General features: G+C 41.8%; 6 protein-coding genes and 2 non-coding genes across 9 annotated transcripts; 4 read left to right on the forward strand and 4 right to left on the reverse strand.

Moving 5' to 3' along the window:
• Window positions 1–2: 2 nt before the first annotated feature.
• Window positions 3–1,467, forward strand: LOC115621655 (cleavage stimulation factor subunit 2 tau variant). 2 transcript variants are annotated; one of them, XM_030515359.1, is made up of 2 exons: window positions 3–221; window positions 284–1,467. In XM_030515359.1, the coding sequence occupies exons 1-2, from the start codon at window positions 85–87 to the stop codon at window positions 1,401–1,403; spliced, it is 1,257 nt and encodes a 418-aa protein (XP_030371219.1). In that variant the 5' UTR covers window positions 3–84; the 3' UTR covers window positions 1,404–1,467. The 2 variants fall into 2 exon arrangements, with proteins under 2 accessions (XP_030371219.1, XP_030371220.1); XM_030515360.1 differs by lacking the exon at window positions 3–221 and having other exon boundaries at window positions 482–489; window positions 538–1,467.
• LOC115621654 (cleavage and polyadenylation specificity factor 73) lies at window positions 1,400–3,963 on the reverse strand. The gene is made up of 5 exons (XM_030515358.1): window positions 3,821–3,963; window positions 3,603–3,764; window positions 2,226–3,517; window positions 1,710–2,152; window positions 1,400–1,574 (listed from the first exon to the last, which is right to left on the reverse strand). Exons 1-5 carry the CDS (start codon window positions 3,883–3,885, stop codon window positions 1,485–1,487), a joined length of 2,052 nt encoding a protein of 683 aa, XP_030371218.1. The 5' UTR covers window positions 3,886–3,963; the 3' UTR covers window positions 1,400–1,484.
• A 92-nt stretch (window positions 3,964–4,055) lies between these two features.
• LOC115620814 (Golgi SNAP receptor complex member 1) lies at window positions 4,056–5,275 on the forward strand. Its single transcript, XM_030514241.1, has 4 exons — window positions 4,056–4,148; window positions 4,221–4,402; window positions 4,503–4,888; window positions 4,958–5,275. The coding sequence occupies exons 1-4, from the start codon at window positions 4,127–4,129 to the stop codon at window positions 5,058–5,060; spliced, it is 693 nt and encodes a 230-aa protein (XP_030370101.1). The 5' UTR covers window positions 4,056–4,126; the 3' UTR covers window positions 5,061–5,275.
• On the reverse strand, window positions 5,202–5,945 carry LOC115620815 (myosin regulatory light chain sqh-like). The gene has a single exon (XM_030514242.1). The coding sequence runs from the start codon at window positions 5,881–5,883 to the stop codon at window positions 5,356–5,358; it is 528 nt and encodes a 175-aa protein (XP_030370102.1). The 5' UTR covers window positions 5,884–5,945; the 3' UTR covers window positions 5,202–5,355.
• Window positions 5,946–6,129: 184 nt separating this feature from the next.
• Window positions 6,130–6,980, forward strand: LOC115621483 (mitochondrial import inner membrane translocase subunit Tim22). The gene is made up of 3 exons (XM_030515143.1): window positions 6,130–6,456; window positions 6,509–6,702; window positions 6,773–6,980. Exons 1-3 carry the CDS (start codon window positions 6,219–6,221, stop codon window positions 6,926–6,928), a joined length of 588 nt encoding a protein of 195 aa, XP_030371003.1. The 5' UTR covers window positions 6,130–6,218; the 3' UTR covers window positions 6,929–6,980.
• A 2,826-nt stretch (window positions 6,981–9,806) lies between these two features.
• LOC115621161 (leucine-rich repeat-containing protein 70) lies at window positions 9,807–14,009 on the forward strand. Its single transcript, XM_030514721.1, has 3 exons — window positions 9,807–10,245; window positions 11,286–11,915; window positions 12,779–14,009. The coding sequence occupies exons 1-3, from the start codon at window positions 10,222–10,224 to the stop codon at window positions 13,697–13,699; spliced, it is 1,575 nt and encodes a 524-aa protein (XP_030370581.1). The 5' UTR covers window positions 9,807–10,221; the 3' UTR covers window positions 13,700–14,009.
• Window positions 11,113–11,184, reverse strand: Trnaa-cgc. The gene has a single exon. It is a non-coding gene; the product is annotated as a tRNA-Ala (tRNA).
• A 440-nt stretch (window positions 14,010–14,449) lies between the features above and the next one.
• On the reverse strand, window positions 14,450–14,521 carry Trnaa-cgc. The gene has a single exon. It is a non-coding gene; the product is annotated as a tRNA-Ala (tRNA).
• Window positions 14,522–14,566: the final 45 nt, after the last annotated feature.

Here is a 14,566-nt window from a genome sequence, read left to right on the forward strand (position 1 = left end):
AAGCAGATCGACTTGGTTTCTCTAGAAATATTGAAACGTTATTACTGTTTTTAAATTTATCAATTACATCAAAAAATAACTAAGATGGCTGATAAGGCACAGGAACAGAGCATTATGGATAAGTCCATGCGCTCAGTGTTTGTAGGCAACATTCCCTACGAAGCAACAGAGGAAAAATTAAAGGAAATATTTAGCGAAGTTGGGCCGGTTTTGTCGCTCAAGTATGTTATCATGTCTTTCCAATATAAAATAAACCAGTTACATTATTTACGTTCCTGTACAGACTGGTGTTCGATCGCGAGAGTGGAAAACCAAAAGGCTTTGGATTTTGCGAGTATAAGGACCAGGAGACCGCGTTGAGCGCCATGCGCAATCTGAATGGATATGAAATCGGCGGACGGACGCTGCGAGTTGATAATGCATGTACAGAGAAGTCTCGAATGGAGATGCAGCAACTGCTGCAAGGGCCGCAAGTGGAAAATCCGTATGGTGAGCCATGCGATCCGGATGATGCACCTGAGCTTATTACCAAAACAGTAGCGTCATTGCCGCCGGAACAAATGTACGAGCTAATGAAGCAAATGAAGCTCTGCATAGTGAGCAATCCGTCCGAGGCGCGCCAGATGCTTATGCTAAACCCGCAATTGGCTTACGCGCTCCTGCAAGCTATGGTGGTCATGCGCATTGTTGACCCACAACAGGCACTTGGCATGCTTTTCAAGGCCAATCAAATGCCTCCTGTGCTGGGTGGCAATCCGCACGCCAACACTGGCGTTATCTCTATGGTGCAGCCGCCGGTGCAACAGCCTCAACAACAGCCGCCTACGCAAGTTCCTGTTGTTGGTCCTGGACCCATGCAGCCTATGCCGGTGCCGGGTCCCAACTTTAATTCTATGCATCCGAACGATATAGATTTGCGCATGGTATCTTCTGGCCCCATTGACCCGCGCATAATGCAACGCAATTTAGACCAGGATATGCGTCAGGCAATGCCCAATCCAGTACCGCCTCCACTAATGGATCCACGCGCTCGCGCACAAATGCCACCACAACCGCCGCAAGGCCCACCGGCTGGTGCACCGGCCCCATACCCTAGCGATCCGCGTCAGCGACCAATGGATCCACGCCTGCGTGGTGCCATGCCTCCAGGGCCTGTGCAGCAGCAGCCTCCCTCAGCCGCGGTGCAAACGCCATCTCAGCAGCAGCAGTCGGCGGCACAGCAGCTACAAAGTCGTCTTGGCGCCAATTGCGTCCTGCCTTCGGATGCATCCGATCAAGAGAAGGCTGCACTTATTATGCAGGTTCTGCAACTATCCGACGAGCAAATTGCCCAGCTACCGCCCGAGCAACGTGCCAGCATATTGGTGCTCAAGGAGCAAATTGCCAAAAGTACGCAGCGTTAAGTTTTAATAATCCTTTATAATTGGCAACTTTTCGTAATAAAAAAGATAATATATATTTTGGAAATTTAAATCTAAAATTGCTCAGTTTGCAGAGACGAGAGTTTGATGAAGTTTCTGAACGGTGGTATTCAGTATTTGCCGCAACACTTCGTCTTCAGCACAGGTAACAGTCTGGAAGGAAGAATAAAAGAATATTTAAACAATTTAATTTTGTAGACAACAATAAAAGTTATTGAGAATACTTTAAAAATAGTTGGAATAGGTAATATTATTTCTTATTTAGAATTTAACAAATAGAGTACACACCAGTGTTTCCAAATTGATTTCCGCACATTTGCCGCTGACAGTTATTGGTAATACCTCGCCTTTGAACATCTTGGGCACACAACTGTCCCCGAATGTGTCCTGTAGAGTCTCCATAAGACATTCCCGAAAGCGTGACTCCTCCGACTTTGTTTGCTTGCTAGCTCCCTTGATATTTGTGCCACCCAGCTCGTTCTGCATAATACAGGCCAGCACTGCGTCCGCATAAACATCATTCACATGTGTTGCCTGCCATTCCATAACAATCATTTTTTGTTCCACTGTCAGCTCTACACAATTAAAGACACGTAGCTTGCGGTCCGGTTCGACAACTTCAACGCAACCGGCACCAATGCGATCCAGGAGCAGTTCCAACGTGCTTAGTGAACTGGACCAGGGTATGGACTGGCGTTGTGTGACCACAGACATGCTCATGTCAGTGTATTCTGCAATGCAATTGCACGGGGCGTGAATTAGTTTTCCAGCTAAATACTTAAAATAAATACTAATACTACTTACTTCCCAAATCGGAAGGTGCCAACAAGTGGTACTTAAAGTCCCGCTTGACCAACACACCCGACAGTTTGCTGCCCACCTCAGGCTTGGTGGCTGCTAGATTTCCCATTACTTTCGCCGTTTTTTCACCACGGAAATACAAATCAACTGCATGGGTGTTGCGTGGATTGTAGAACTTGATGTCCGTGCTTGCATCTGCCTCGTACTCGCGCTGCAGCGCCAACTTTAAACGCGACATCTCATTCTGCTCTCCGTGGACGAGGACTACATGAGCCGGTCGCAGTATGCGAATGAATTCGCTAGTTTGCTGATAGTCTGTGTGTGCCGAGAAAGAGATGTAATCCACGGACATGTTAAGGGGCAGTTTTTGTCCCGACAACGTTGTGATCTCCTCCGGTTCAGAGAGTATTGTTTTAGCTAGGGTGCCCTCTACACAGTAGCCGGCAATAATAACGCCATTCTTAGGATCGGTGCACCAACTCTCAAATAATTCTCGTGACAGACCCGACTGCATCATACCAGGCGATGCCATAACCACACATGGTCCAATGTCGTCAAAGTGGTCAATGCCCTTGAGATTTGAAATATGACGGAAGACAAAGGGATTGTTCACGGCTATCTGGCGGCGAATACGATCGTTCATGGCATTAATGTAAGTCTGATAGACAGCCATGCATTTTTTGGCCAACGAGGACGCATAGTAGATGGGAATTTCATGCAAATCTGGATTCTGTGACCAAAATTCATCCAATATAAGTAACAGCTCCTGGGCTCGACCCAAAGCGAATACGGGAATGAGGCATCGACCACCCTGTTGCACTGTCTTTTGCACCAGCGAAGTGAAACGATTCTCGCGATCTTCGCGCTTCTCGTGTATGTGCGTTCCATATGTGGATTCTGTGATAAGAACATCGGGCTTAACGGGCGGTACCTCGGCAGCCATCAAGTGACGATCCTCCTGCCGCGAAAAGTCGCCTGTGTATAGAATCTTAATGCCTGCTATTTCAATCATGAACATGGCCGCGCCCAGCACATGGCCAGCGTTATAGGCACAGAAACGCACGCCCATCACATCACGCTCTTCATGAAAATTAATCGTCTCAATTTTCTCCATGGAAGCCTCTAAGTCGGCCTCAGTGTAAAGCATCTGTTCGGTGGATATATTGCTGATTTTAATGTAATCTGACAACATCCAGCGGTAAATGGCTTTGGTGGCGTGCGTCATGAAGCAACGGCCACGAAAGCTTGTCTTCATAAGGAACCAAGGCAGAGCTCCACAGTGGTCCAAGTGAAAGCTGCAATGGAATTGGCATATTTACATATTTTGAAAACCATCTTGGTACTACAGCTGAAAGTATATACATCTATGAAGATACGTACTGAGATATAAACAGCAAATCGATTTCATCGGCTTCAATTAAATCCACATAAGGCAGCGCATCCATACCGCTAAGTCCTGGATGTATGCCACAATCCAGCATTATTTTTTTGCCTTTAAACTCCAGCATGATGCAAGAGCGTCCGACTTCTTGTCCAGCGCCGCTGCAAAAATAATACATTTATTATTACCTCACCTACAAACATGATTACTTACATACAGCGGTTTGATTTGCAGCAGATCGCTTTCCTCAGCGGGCATACGCGCATCATTTGTCTGTGCCATGATTTGGTTGAGATTTGCTACAACTTTATATTAATTAAAATTAAAAATTGCCGGCTCCAAAACACAGGAATGTTTCCACTAGAGCTGGTCTACTATCGATAATTTGATAATTAAAATATGACAAGGGCTGCGGCAACAAATAATAGCCGTGATAAGTTAGTTATCGGAGGTAGCCCCAGTCGTCGTCGTCGCAGTTTCTTGTATAAAAAATAAAAGCTTTTTAAAATATCACCAAGTAAAAATGGGTGGCACCAGCTATGATGGTGAGTCTATTTATGTCACCAGTTAAATCCTTGATTATTTACCTACGCGCGTTTTCATCCCTACTCACTCAGTGCTACGCAAGCAAGCGCGCTCACTGGAAAATGAAATTGACCTCAAATTAGTGGCATTTAGTAAGATCGGTGCAGGCAGCAGTACTAGCGTAGCGACTAATAATGCATCTGACACATCACCTTTACTGAGCGAACATATCTTTGACACCGTATCCGTGGAAATTGAGCAGATGCTGGACAAGGTAAGTAGCAGTTCATGATAAACTATGCCTCTCCATAAATATGTGTGTATACAAGTATATGTATATAGCATAACTAAATTTACACACATAAACCTTTCAGCTTTCCACGCTGAACGAATCCATGTCAGAATTGCCTGCTACAGGCGCAGCCGCAATGCACACGCTCCAGCGGCACAGGGAAATACTGCAGGGCTACCGGCAGGAATTCAACAAGATTTGTGCTAATCACACCATGCGCATTGAGCGGGAGGAACTTTTGCGTGGCTCCGGCCTTGCCCCAACCAGCAGTCCAACCATTTCCGGCTTGAGCCGACGCGACATGTACTTGAAGGAAAGTGGACATCTGCATAGTTCGAGCAGTATGGTGAACGATCAGATCAACATTGCCATCGAGACGCGTGATAATTTGCACGCCCAGCGATATGCATTCAAGCGTCTCCAAACACGGTTCAATGACATTTCCAATCGCTTTCCCTTGATATCGAGGTAACTGAAAAATCAACTCAGCATGTGGGTCGTGAACTGATTTTTCTGTATTTCTTTATTCTTCTGCAGTCTTATTCAACGAATTAATATCAAGAAACGACGCGATTCGTTAATACTGGGAGCGGTAATTGGCTTTTGTGTTATTCTGCTTCTGCTCTATGCCTTTAACTAACGACGCTGGACATCATAGATCCAAAGACGGAGCTCAATTTCATAAAAACTTCTACTTCTATTCTATTAATTCCAACTTTCCCTTGGTAAATAATTTATATTTGTCTGTATATTAAACATGTGATAGAAATAAAATATAGTATTTAAGTTAACATGTAAACATTTAATATTATTGTTCTAATCAATACTTTCACATACAACTAAATTGTGAATGTTTTAGTGGGACTTAAGTAGTTAGTTGCCTTTCTTGGAAAATTATAAAATGTGGCACAAAAGTTACATAAATTTAAGTCGACTTAAGCCTCCTGCTCGTCCTTGGCGCCATGCTTGAGTATGCGAGTGAATTCGATGTAATCAAATAGACCATTCTTAATAGGTGCTTCACGGAACATCTCGTCCACATCCTCATCCGTAAAGCGATCACCCATAGTGGTTAACAGCTCACGCAGACGATCCTCTGACACCACGCCTGTGTTATCCTCGTCGAAACAGCCAAAGGCGTTCTTGATCACATCCTCGGGGTCAGTGCCCTGCAAGCGCTCACCGAAGAGTGTTAAGAACATGGTAAAGTTTATTGGACCTGCTGGCGCTTCATTCATCATGGCATCCAGATACTCATCGGTGGGGTTTTTACCCAGCGAGGCCAGCATATCATGCAAATCGTCCTTTTCCACAAACCCATCGCGATTCTGATCGATCATATTAAAGGCTTCTTTAAACTCTGCGATTTGTGCCTGATCGAACATGGCAAAAACATTGGAAGTGGCACGCTGTGCACGCTTCTTCGTGGTTCCACGACGACCAGCAGCTTTTCGGGAAGACATGATTTCGTAGAATGGAAATTAAAATAAATTTGAGGACTATTTAATTATTAAACAAGGCAGCTCTTTTTTCTTCAAGAGATGACTACGTCGCTGATGAGTAATGCAAATGAAATTCGATAGATTAAACAAATGAATTGTATGTATCGTGAAAATGCTATTCGATAGCCCTTGATAGCCGATAACAGAGCTTGCAGAAGACGGCAACACTGGCGAGACAGCTGTTGGCGATGTGATAACAACCTTGCTGTTTCTTTTTTGTTAAATTTGCATTGCTTCAGCTTAGAATCATTTTTGAAATTTCTGTATAAAAAGTAGTCATTTAACACAAGGCAGCCATGTCCATAATGCCTGATACGGACGCCAAGCGCGAGGATGGCACGAAACCCCGGCTGTTTGAGAGTGCCGAGCTTGACAAGATGGCCATGCATTTTGTGGGGAATCTAAACAGATATCGTGAGAACATAGTGATACCCAAGTCCAATGGACCAGTGAAAATAAAAACAAACGAAGAGAAGTTTATCGAGACCGCCGTGGAGAGTTGTGGCTTCAAGTCGACAATGGCCTGTGTTATGGGCAAGTTAATCCCAAGGTTCCTGGTATTTCATAACTGATCAATCCTTCGCAGGTTACGGCTTGGGCGCCGCGCTAGGACTGTTTAGCGCCTCGGTAAATCCAAACATGTCGGATCCGTTTGCCAATGAGAAGAAACAAACAGCACGCGAGGTGTTGCGAGAAATGCGACAAACAACACATTCGTATGCCAAGAATTTTGCACTAATTGGCGCCGTGTTCTCCATTGTGGAATGCACAATTGAGAGTGTGAGTGGGACGCTGATAGCTGACAAACATTTTTAAATAACTATATGTTTTATCAATACATTCCCAACAGAAACGCGGCGTCACAGATTGGCGCAATGGCACCTACGCGGGCGGCATTACCGGCGGTTTGATTGGTCTAAGAGCTGGCATCAAGGCTGGAATAATTGGCGGATTAGGTTTTGCAGCATTCTCCTCAGCGATAGACTACTACATGCATCATAGATAGTTGCAGCCTGTTAATGTTGTTCTTGCATAAATGTTGTATTTTTAATTACAAATCTAGTTTTTTGTATGGGCGCGGTGCGGCGCCCACGGGCTGTGGTAACGATCAAGACAACGATGGCCAATTGACATGTGCGACCGTACTTCAGCGCTTCAAAGTGATGCCGCATTAACTTTTGACGCACGCGGCTTGATGCACAGGAAGTGCCCGCGTTGCAAATGACTCTTTAACGAGCTCGTCACGACAACGAAAGTAATTTCCGTTACTACTGCAACTCCAAACGTCGTTATCGTGAAGCATTTGAAGCTCTCTGACATTTAAGGCGCATTGCAAAGCCAGCAGCTGCCAGCTATAAATCTCCACCAATGAAAAGTGCGACAGTGGCATAAACAATGGTCTCAGTGCAGCTTCAAATTCGGCCAAAGGTAAGGCAGTACCAATAGCGAGCAGCAACAGGTTTAAGCTCCAAGTTGCTGGCGGGGGAGAGGCCTGTAGAAACGGGAATCGATACCCAGCATGATGACTGACTTGAGCTGGGGGGGCTGCCGACAAACGGCAACCGACAACCAAATGCCTTCAGTTTTGCTCGCTGCCACAACAGTTTCCAGTTTTAGTTCAATTTGAGCAACAGGCTGGTAAAGTTCGTGCGGTCGTACGTTTATCGTTTGTTTATTTGTACGCTGAGCGGTGATCGAGCCTTTCGAATTTCCGCTTTCGGTTTCAGAGCGCGCGCTGCAGCTTCAAGTGATTTAATGTTGCAGACGTCGGCAACGACGATGGCGATGAAAACGATCTTCTAGCAAAAAGGATGAGGATGAGCAGCGACCGAGGCAGCTGCAAAAGTGCGAGCCGCGTTACTCAAACGGGTTTTGTTTTGTATTTTTTTTATTTCTGCACAGCTTGAAAGGCACAGAATAACAAACGCGCGTGTGTGTGCTCGAGTGTGTTCGAGTACTTATAGGTTGGCCAGCCAAGAAGCAAGCGTGCGAACGCCGATCGCGTGCAGGTCTTGAAATGTGCGCGGGCAGCAACAAAATATTGCCTATTAAAATTAACAAGCGCTTAGGTCAAGCGACCAACCCATTGCCCAGACTCGACCGCTCATGACTCACAAGTGTCTCTGTCCTCCATATATTTGTTTATTTTTATAGTTCACAGTTTGTCAGCATCAATTTGCAATGCGTTTGAAAAACTTAATTAACTTGCCTTTTCCAGGGACCAATGCATCAATATCAAGCCGATATCAATTTCATATTCATGCAGTACATTCTCGATATATTAGTTTCACTGACTTTGTTCGGAGCCTCAAGTTCTTACGCACAGGCCATAATGTTGTAAAGCGTACATATATCAACCATTTCTGAGATATTTGGTTATAAGAATATTCCTTTTTTTGTTGGGATAATTAGTCTTATTGGGAAAATAACTTTCCAAAATTTAAACTAAAATAAGTAGATTCTGAAACTGCCTTTCAAAACATATTCCAAAATATGAGTGCACCATAATTAAAGCAATCTAATACGCACATAAAATAATAAAAGAAAATGTACAAATGGGATGCTTAGATGGGAACTTATGTTAAATTTTATATACAAACATAGTTTAACGTTTTTTGGGTTGGCCTCGTTTCGTGAATGTCAGTTTTTGCAAAGTTGTTCATATATTTAATAGAATTGTAATACCATTCTAGTATTACAGAAACTTTACTATTTTTAAAAGATTGTTCATTACCAGTGATATTTATTTATATGTATACCCTGTACTAGATAGTCTAAACGCCAGATAAATGTAACCGAATGAAAAAGGTATAGTAGGGTTTATTATATAGGCACATACATACGTATCGATTTAGACAAATCCGTTATGAACATCTTGATCTTTTTCATCATTGGCTTGAATTTTTAATACGCAGAGAATGCTTATTGCACACCATATACTTTAATATGCCATACATACAAGTACCTGAAATAATATCCCTATTAGTACCAACAACTCTTTCCCTACAAAAATATCTAAAGCATGTCATAGTTGTGAGTTTTACATATATCATATTACTATATCATATACATAGCTGTTATAGAAACGATATGGTATTTTTGAGTTCTTTACAGTGCCTCATTATAATGTGAAAATTCAGAGAAGTTGTATCATACAGTGAACGTATCATATGGCAGCCCTAGAAATTAAAGGTGCATTAAAGATTATTGTAGTTGAATGGCTTTAGAGCGGAATAGGATCCATTTACCTACAAACAATTAATTTGCCTTCGATTTACTGGTAAATTGTTTTCTTTAAATTTAAAAGAAAACCCAACAAAGAATCGTTTGCTAATATACATATGTATGTTCATTTTTTTATGATTAGTTCGTATTCAGTTTAATTTAACTCCAGAATAGTATTAAGAATTGTCAGTTGTAGCGTAGGGTTTCTATATCGAGTGTGGACTGTAGTCAGTCTTAGTCGAGCAAAGTTCAATGAAACGAGGAGACCCTTGCTGTCTGCTGCTGGATTTTGGGTCGCTGATTAGTTTGTATGAAAGGGAGCTCCATTTTAAATATGCACACATATGTTTGTATTTATGTGAGTATTTCCTGTTAACATCTTAACCCCAAGACGACGGCTCCCGCTGTTTCAAAAAATGAATCAAATGACAAAGAATTCCATGACTCAGTGGCCAACGCAGCTGAGGAACAAAACATTGTTATTAATTGAGAGCCGCCGAGGCGGAGAGCGAGCCAGAGTCGGTGCCCTGGCACATTTTGTTATCTTATCTATCTACATCGAGAACCAAGTGTACACAGTTTGTACAAAATTGTAATTTCTTATATAGTCAGCTGCATTGGGCCCACAACAATCACTTTGCGGCGAGCAAAACGGAGCCAGGTGTCGATTCTACGTCGACCTTGTAAGGGAGGGCCAGAAGAATTTCACTTTTACTTTGAGACGGGCCCAAGAGCGCGAGTGTTTGTGTGGGAGAAAACCCGATTGAGAGAGAGAAAGGGAGAGAGAGAGGGAGCGTGAGCGACAAATACAAGTTGGCTGCAGCTGATATCTAATCAAAACAAATAATGCCAATGGCCCAAGGCGGTTTGATTCATTAATTTAGTTCTAATTTAAAAGTGCCAGAGTTTGTGCGTGGCCGTGCCTAGAACAGGCCAAGTTTAAACTGAAAAAAAAAAACAATAATCAGCTCAGCACCAACAACAAGCAACTTTACTTTGCAAAATTAATATAAATAATATAGGAATACAAATAAAAGCGTGCATATAAAAAATATTTGCAACCACATCTACGAAATGAAACACAAGTTTTTGTTTTTGGTGAGTAGAAAAACATTATATAGCATGTACTATATTTGTACATATGTACATATGTATAGAATAATACTGTTCAAGCAAAATATTTTTGTGCTATATGCGTTAATCTTATCTCTTGCTTTTGACTTGCCACACGGTTAGGTCAGTCGGGCGGGGTGGGACAGGGTCCCATAACTGTCGCTTCATATGAATGCCTGTGAGTGTGCGTGTGGTTGGGAGACCTTTTTATGGATAGTGTCAGCTTAGACTATTGAGAATTATGTGTGTTATCAAAAAAAGAAGTTAACTATGTAATATGGAAGCCCATTTGTACACTAGATGACACCAATTTTTAGCGTCAAATACCCTGAGCTTATGATGAAAACTTTTGCTTTGAAAGTCTGGAAAGTTATTGCGTTCGAAAACCGAAATAAGCACATTGAATTGTAAGAAATTCAAAGAAAACAACGCCATTTCTTTACATCCTTAAATGACAACCGAAAGGTTTAAAGATATGTATAAACAGAATTAGCTTAGTTAAATAAAACTCATGGGTACTGCTTTAAAAATAATAAATTCGGTGAAAACATAACTATGCATTGAAAACTCTGTTAATGGACACCTCACTTAGGCAGACACGTTTTCTAAAACACTCGATCGGTGTATAAAGCATTTAAACATCCTTTTAGGATGACACTCCCCTTAGCCGACGGTATAAGCAAAGAATTTATAAATTCAATTCAAACTATATTTGCAAGAATATGGTTTGCTCCAGTTATGTGTATACAATTTTTAAATACAAATGTATATTTTGAGAAAAAAATAATTTAAAAAAAGGCACAAAAAAGAAGAAAAAAACTTTTGAAACCTTTCTTACTAAGCTACGCGCGCTGGAGACGCCGGGGTTTGAACCCGGGACTTCTCACATGCGAAGCGAGCGCTCTACCACTGAGCTACGTCCCCAATGTCACACAGGCGACCAAATGCGTTATGTGAACACAAGCACTGTTTTGCAAATTTTTACTAACTATCCTTTTTCTGGTTGTTGATTTCCGTTGCTACAGCTGGAGAGTGCAACGCTCTTAATTATTTGCGTGGGCGTAAGCGTGAAGGCGCAACACGAGGACATTCCATACCAGCCGGTGACAAACATATGCGAGACATGCGTGTGCCTGATGAGACAGGATGCCAATCGGCAATTGCATCAGACCCTTAATTGCGCCAATCAGAACTTTGAGCATATTTTGCCTCAGTGGCCTAAGCAGTTTGTGGAGCAGACGGCAGTGGAAATTGTTGTGTCCTATTCTGGCAACAATATTCGTGTGCTTCAGATGCTGCCGGCGTTGCCGGATCCAAATTCAAAGCTAACGCTCAGTTGTCGCCATTGTGGACTGCAGCAGCTGCAGGCGCCACTTTTCATCGACGTGCCAAATGTGGAGGGATTGTATCTCAGCTGGAACGAGCTGACTGCCGATGCGCTGAAGCCCGACCTATTTCGTGGACCATTCAAGAGCACCAAATATGAACCCATAGCTCTTAAGGATTTGGATCTCAGTCACAATCGCATATCCACGCTTGATCGCAAGTTGTTCGAGCACACACCACAATTGGCCAAGTTAAACTTGGCTTACAATAAGCTCAGTGTTCTAGATGCACCGACAGCCATGGCTCTAGCGGGCCTCACAAACTTGCAGGTGAGCCACACAGTACTTATATTAAATATATTCTTTACAAATATCGAGAAATAGAACTAATAAGTTTTTTTTAAATAATATTTGTATGCATTTTATATTATTTTTGGTTACACCTAGAAGGAAGAATTAGACCACAATTATACATACATAGGTACTTATATGATCAGCATATCAGTTCATTATATCATATGTCTCTTTTGCAAACGAAATCTCTTAAAAACTAGTTCAATTTTTAATATATGAGATCACATGTGATATTTAGAATGTTGTGGTCTTAGATAATATGATAGTATTGAAAAGTAGAGTATATAGTTCGAATAGTTTGAATAAAATGTTGGTGTAAGATACAGTAAAAGTAGCTTCACCGTTTTTGTAGTTTAAATTCCAAAAAGTTACATTTTTATATCTAAGAATTCTCAAATTCAAGAAAAAAAATAGGTTAGAGAAATTATGTTTTTAGGTTAAAAGTTTGGTTGCATGAGAAGGAAAGGCAATTTTTATTTAATAAATTGTATAGTTAACCGATGAATATTTGTCTCTTAATTCATGGCACACACCGAATGAATGTCTGCAATAAATACTGATAGTAAAATAAATAATAATAATAAGTTAAATATCTAAAAGATGTTAAATACATTTTTAAAACTATTGTGAGGTTGATTTAAAAGGAATAGATTTTTAGTTAAACAAAATTTTTGTTTAGCGTCCAAAATCTTTAAGCAATTATTGTGCTCTTTATAGTTCTGAATATTTTTGGATTAGTAAGTATGGAAATTTTAGTTAGGAAAAAAGTTGATCTTAAAAATAAATACCATTATTGTAAGGTGCCTACTGTCCCTACTAATTACAAATATTGCTTGCAGAGATTGGATTTGTCTCACAATGGACTGGTCTCTTTGCCAGCTGAACTGTTTGCGCCGACGCTTCGCAATCTACGGTCCTTGGATCTATCGGGGAATGCGTTTGGCGTAATTCCAACTGGCTTAGCTAAGTTGGGAAAAACGCTGCAGCAGCTCAATCTTGCGGGTAACGCCATGACCAGCCTCAGTTCGCAAAGCTTTCTGGGTCTGACCGCCCTGCGACGTCTTAATATAAGTGATGTGCCAACTTTACGCTCACTGGAGAATGGAACGTTCGCTGGACTCTACGCTCTGGAGCAGCTTGACTGCTCCCATAATCCAAAGCTGGAGCGTTTGGACTTTGCCAGTTTGCAGCAGAGTTCCAATCTCACACAGCTAGATCTCTCACACAATGCCCTGATGACGTTAGCCCTCAACACCAACAGCAGCAATAGCAGCAAAGCGGTGTCCTGGCCACGCCTGCGCAGCTTCAAAATTCAGGGTAATCCCTGGTTTTGTAGTTGTGAGTTGATGGTGGCCCTGGAAATCGCCGGATCATCTCCATCGGGTGACGCCCGCTGCGATACTCCCTATATATTGGCCGGCGCGAAACTGTCAAATCTGACTGCCGAACAAATTTGCAATATGGTTATACCGAAGAAGTACCAAATTGTCGAGGACGACACGCCACGCTTCCTGCGCCGGCGTTATATTATACTCACGGCCATAATTGCATCCATTGTCGTAGTGCTGGGCCTGGTAATTGGGTTTATTGTAGTGTGTGTTCGTCGCCGACTCAAGGGCGATGATTATGGCGTCCAACCCATACGCTACACCAGCGTGCGAGGCAGCAATCTGTCAGCATTCTCCCAGATCCAGAACGGCAATACGATTACCAGTAAATTCAATGCGGTTACCCCGGCTACAGGGGCCGCGAATGCCTGAGAGAGGGGACGATTTGATTGTCTGTTGCAGGACGGATTCTTGAGCCAAAGATGTGAAAGAGAGAGTATTTTTCAGCTGCTAACACCAACTAACGACTTTGTCGAGTGTGCTATTTCTTGTACATATGTTCCTAAATATATATGTACGTGTATGTATGTACCATATTCACTGGAGGCCAATGCCTCTATGTATTCCATGCCCAATACTTAGCGCCTAGTTTATGCCATTGATTTTTGTACTTAAGTCTGCTACTACTACTATTTAGTGTATAAAATTTGTATGTATGATTTGCTGAAGGTAAAACTTTAATTTAAGCGCTAAAAAAAACTTGAAAAATTATTAATAAAATTATTTGTATTACTTGTTGTTGTTGGCATTGTCCATTTCAAACATCATCGCTTCAAAGAGAAGAAAGAAAAATTAGAATATTTGAATAATCTTGTTATGTATGCTGCTCTCAAAATTGAAAGAAAAGTTTTTTTTGCGAAATATTAATATTTTGCAGAAGCTCCGTCGTTACTTGTAAATTTAAAACTTCAACTAGAGGATTGGAAACAACTTTATATCCATTTGGCGGTCCTATTTATCTGAATCGTATTATAGAAAGTATTAAATTTCTTTTACCTTAAGCAGTATGAATACTTGAATTGTTTGGAGGAAGTGATAATAATAACATATTTTAAAATAATACCAATACAAATAGTTTAATATATATTTTGTAAAAAAATAACCATTTTTGATAACGAACACTGGAGACGCCGGGGTTTGAACCCGGGACTTCTCACATGCGAAGCGAGCGCTCTACCACTGAGCTACGTCCCCGGTGCCACGATGCCGACCAAATGGCTCATTTATACATAAGCACAT

This window comes from Scaptodrosophila lebanonensis, unplaced genomic scaffold, assembly GCF_003285725.1.
Source record: "Scaptodrosophila lebanonensis strain 11010-0011.00,11010-0021.00 unplaced genomic scaffold, SlebRS2 tig00000024-arrow-pilon, whole genome shotgun sequence".
In the NCBI taxonomy this organism is placed as follows: domain Eukaryota; kingdom Metazoa; phylum Arthropoda; class Insecta; order Diptera; family Drosophilidae; genus Scaptodrosophila; species Scaptodrosophila lebanonensis.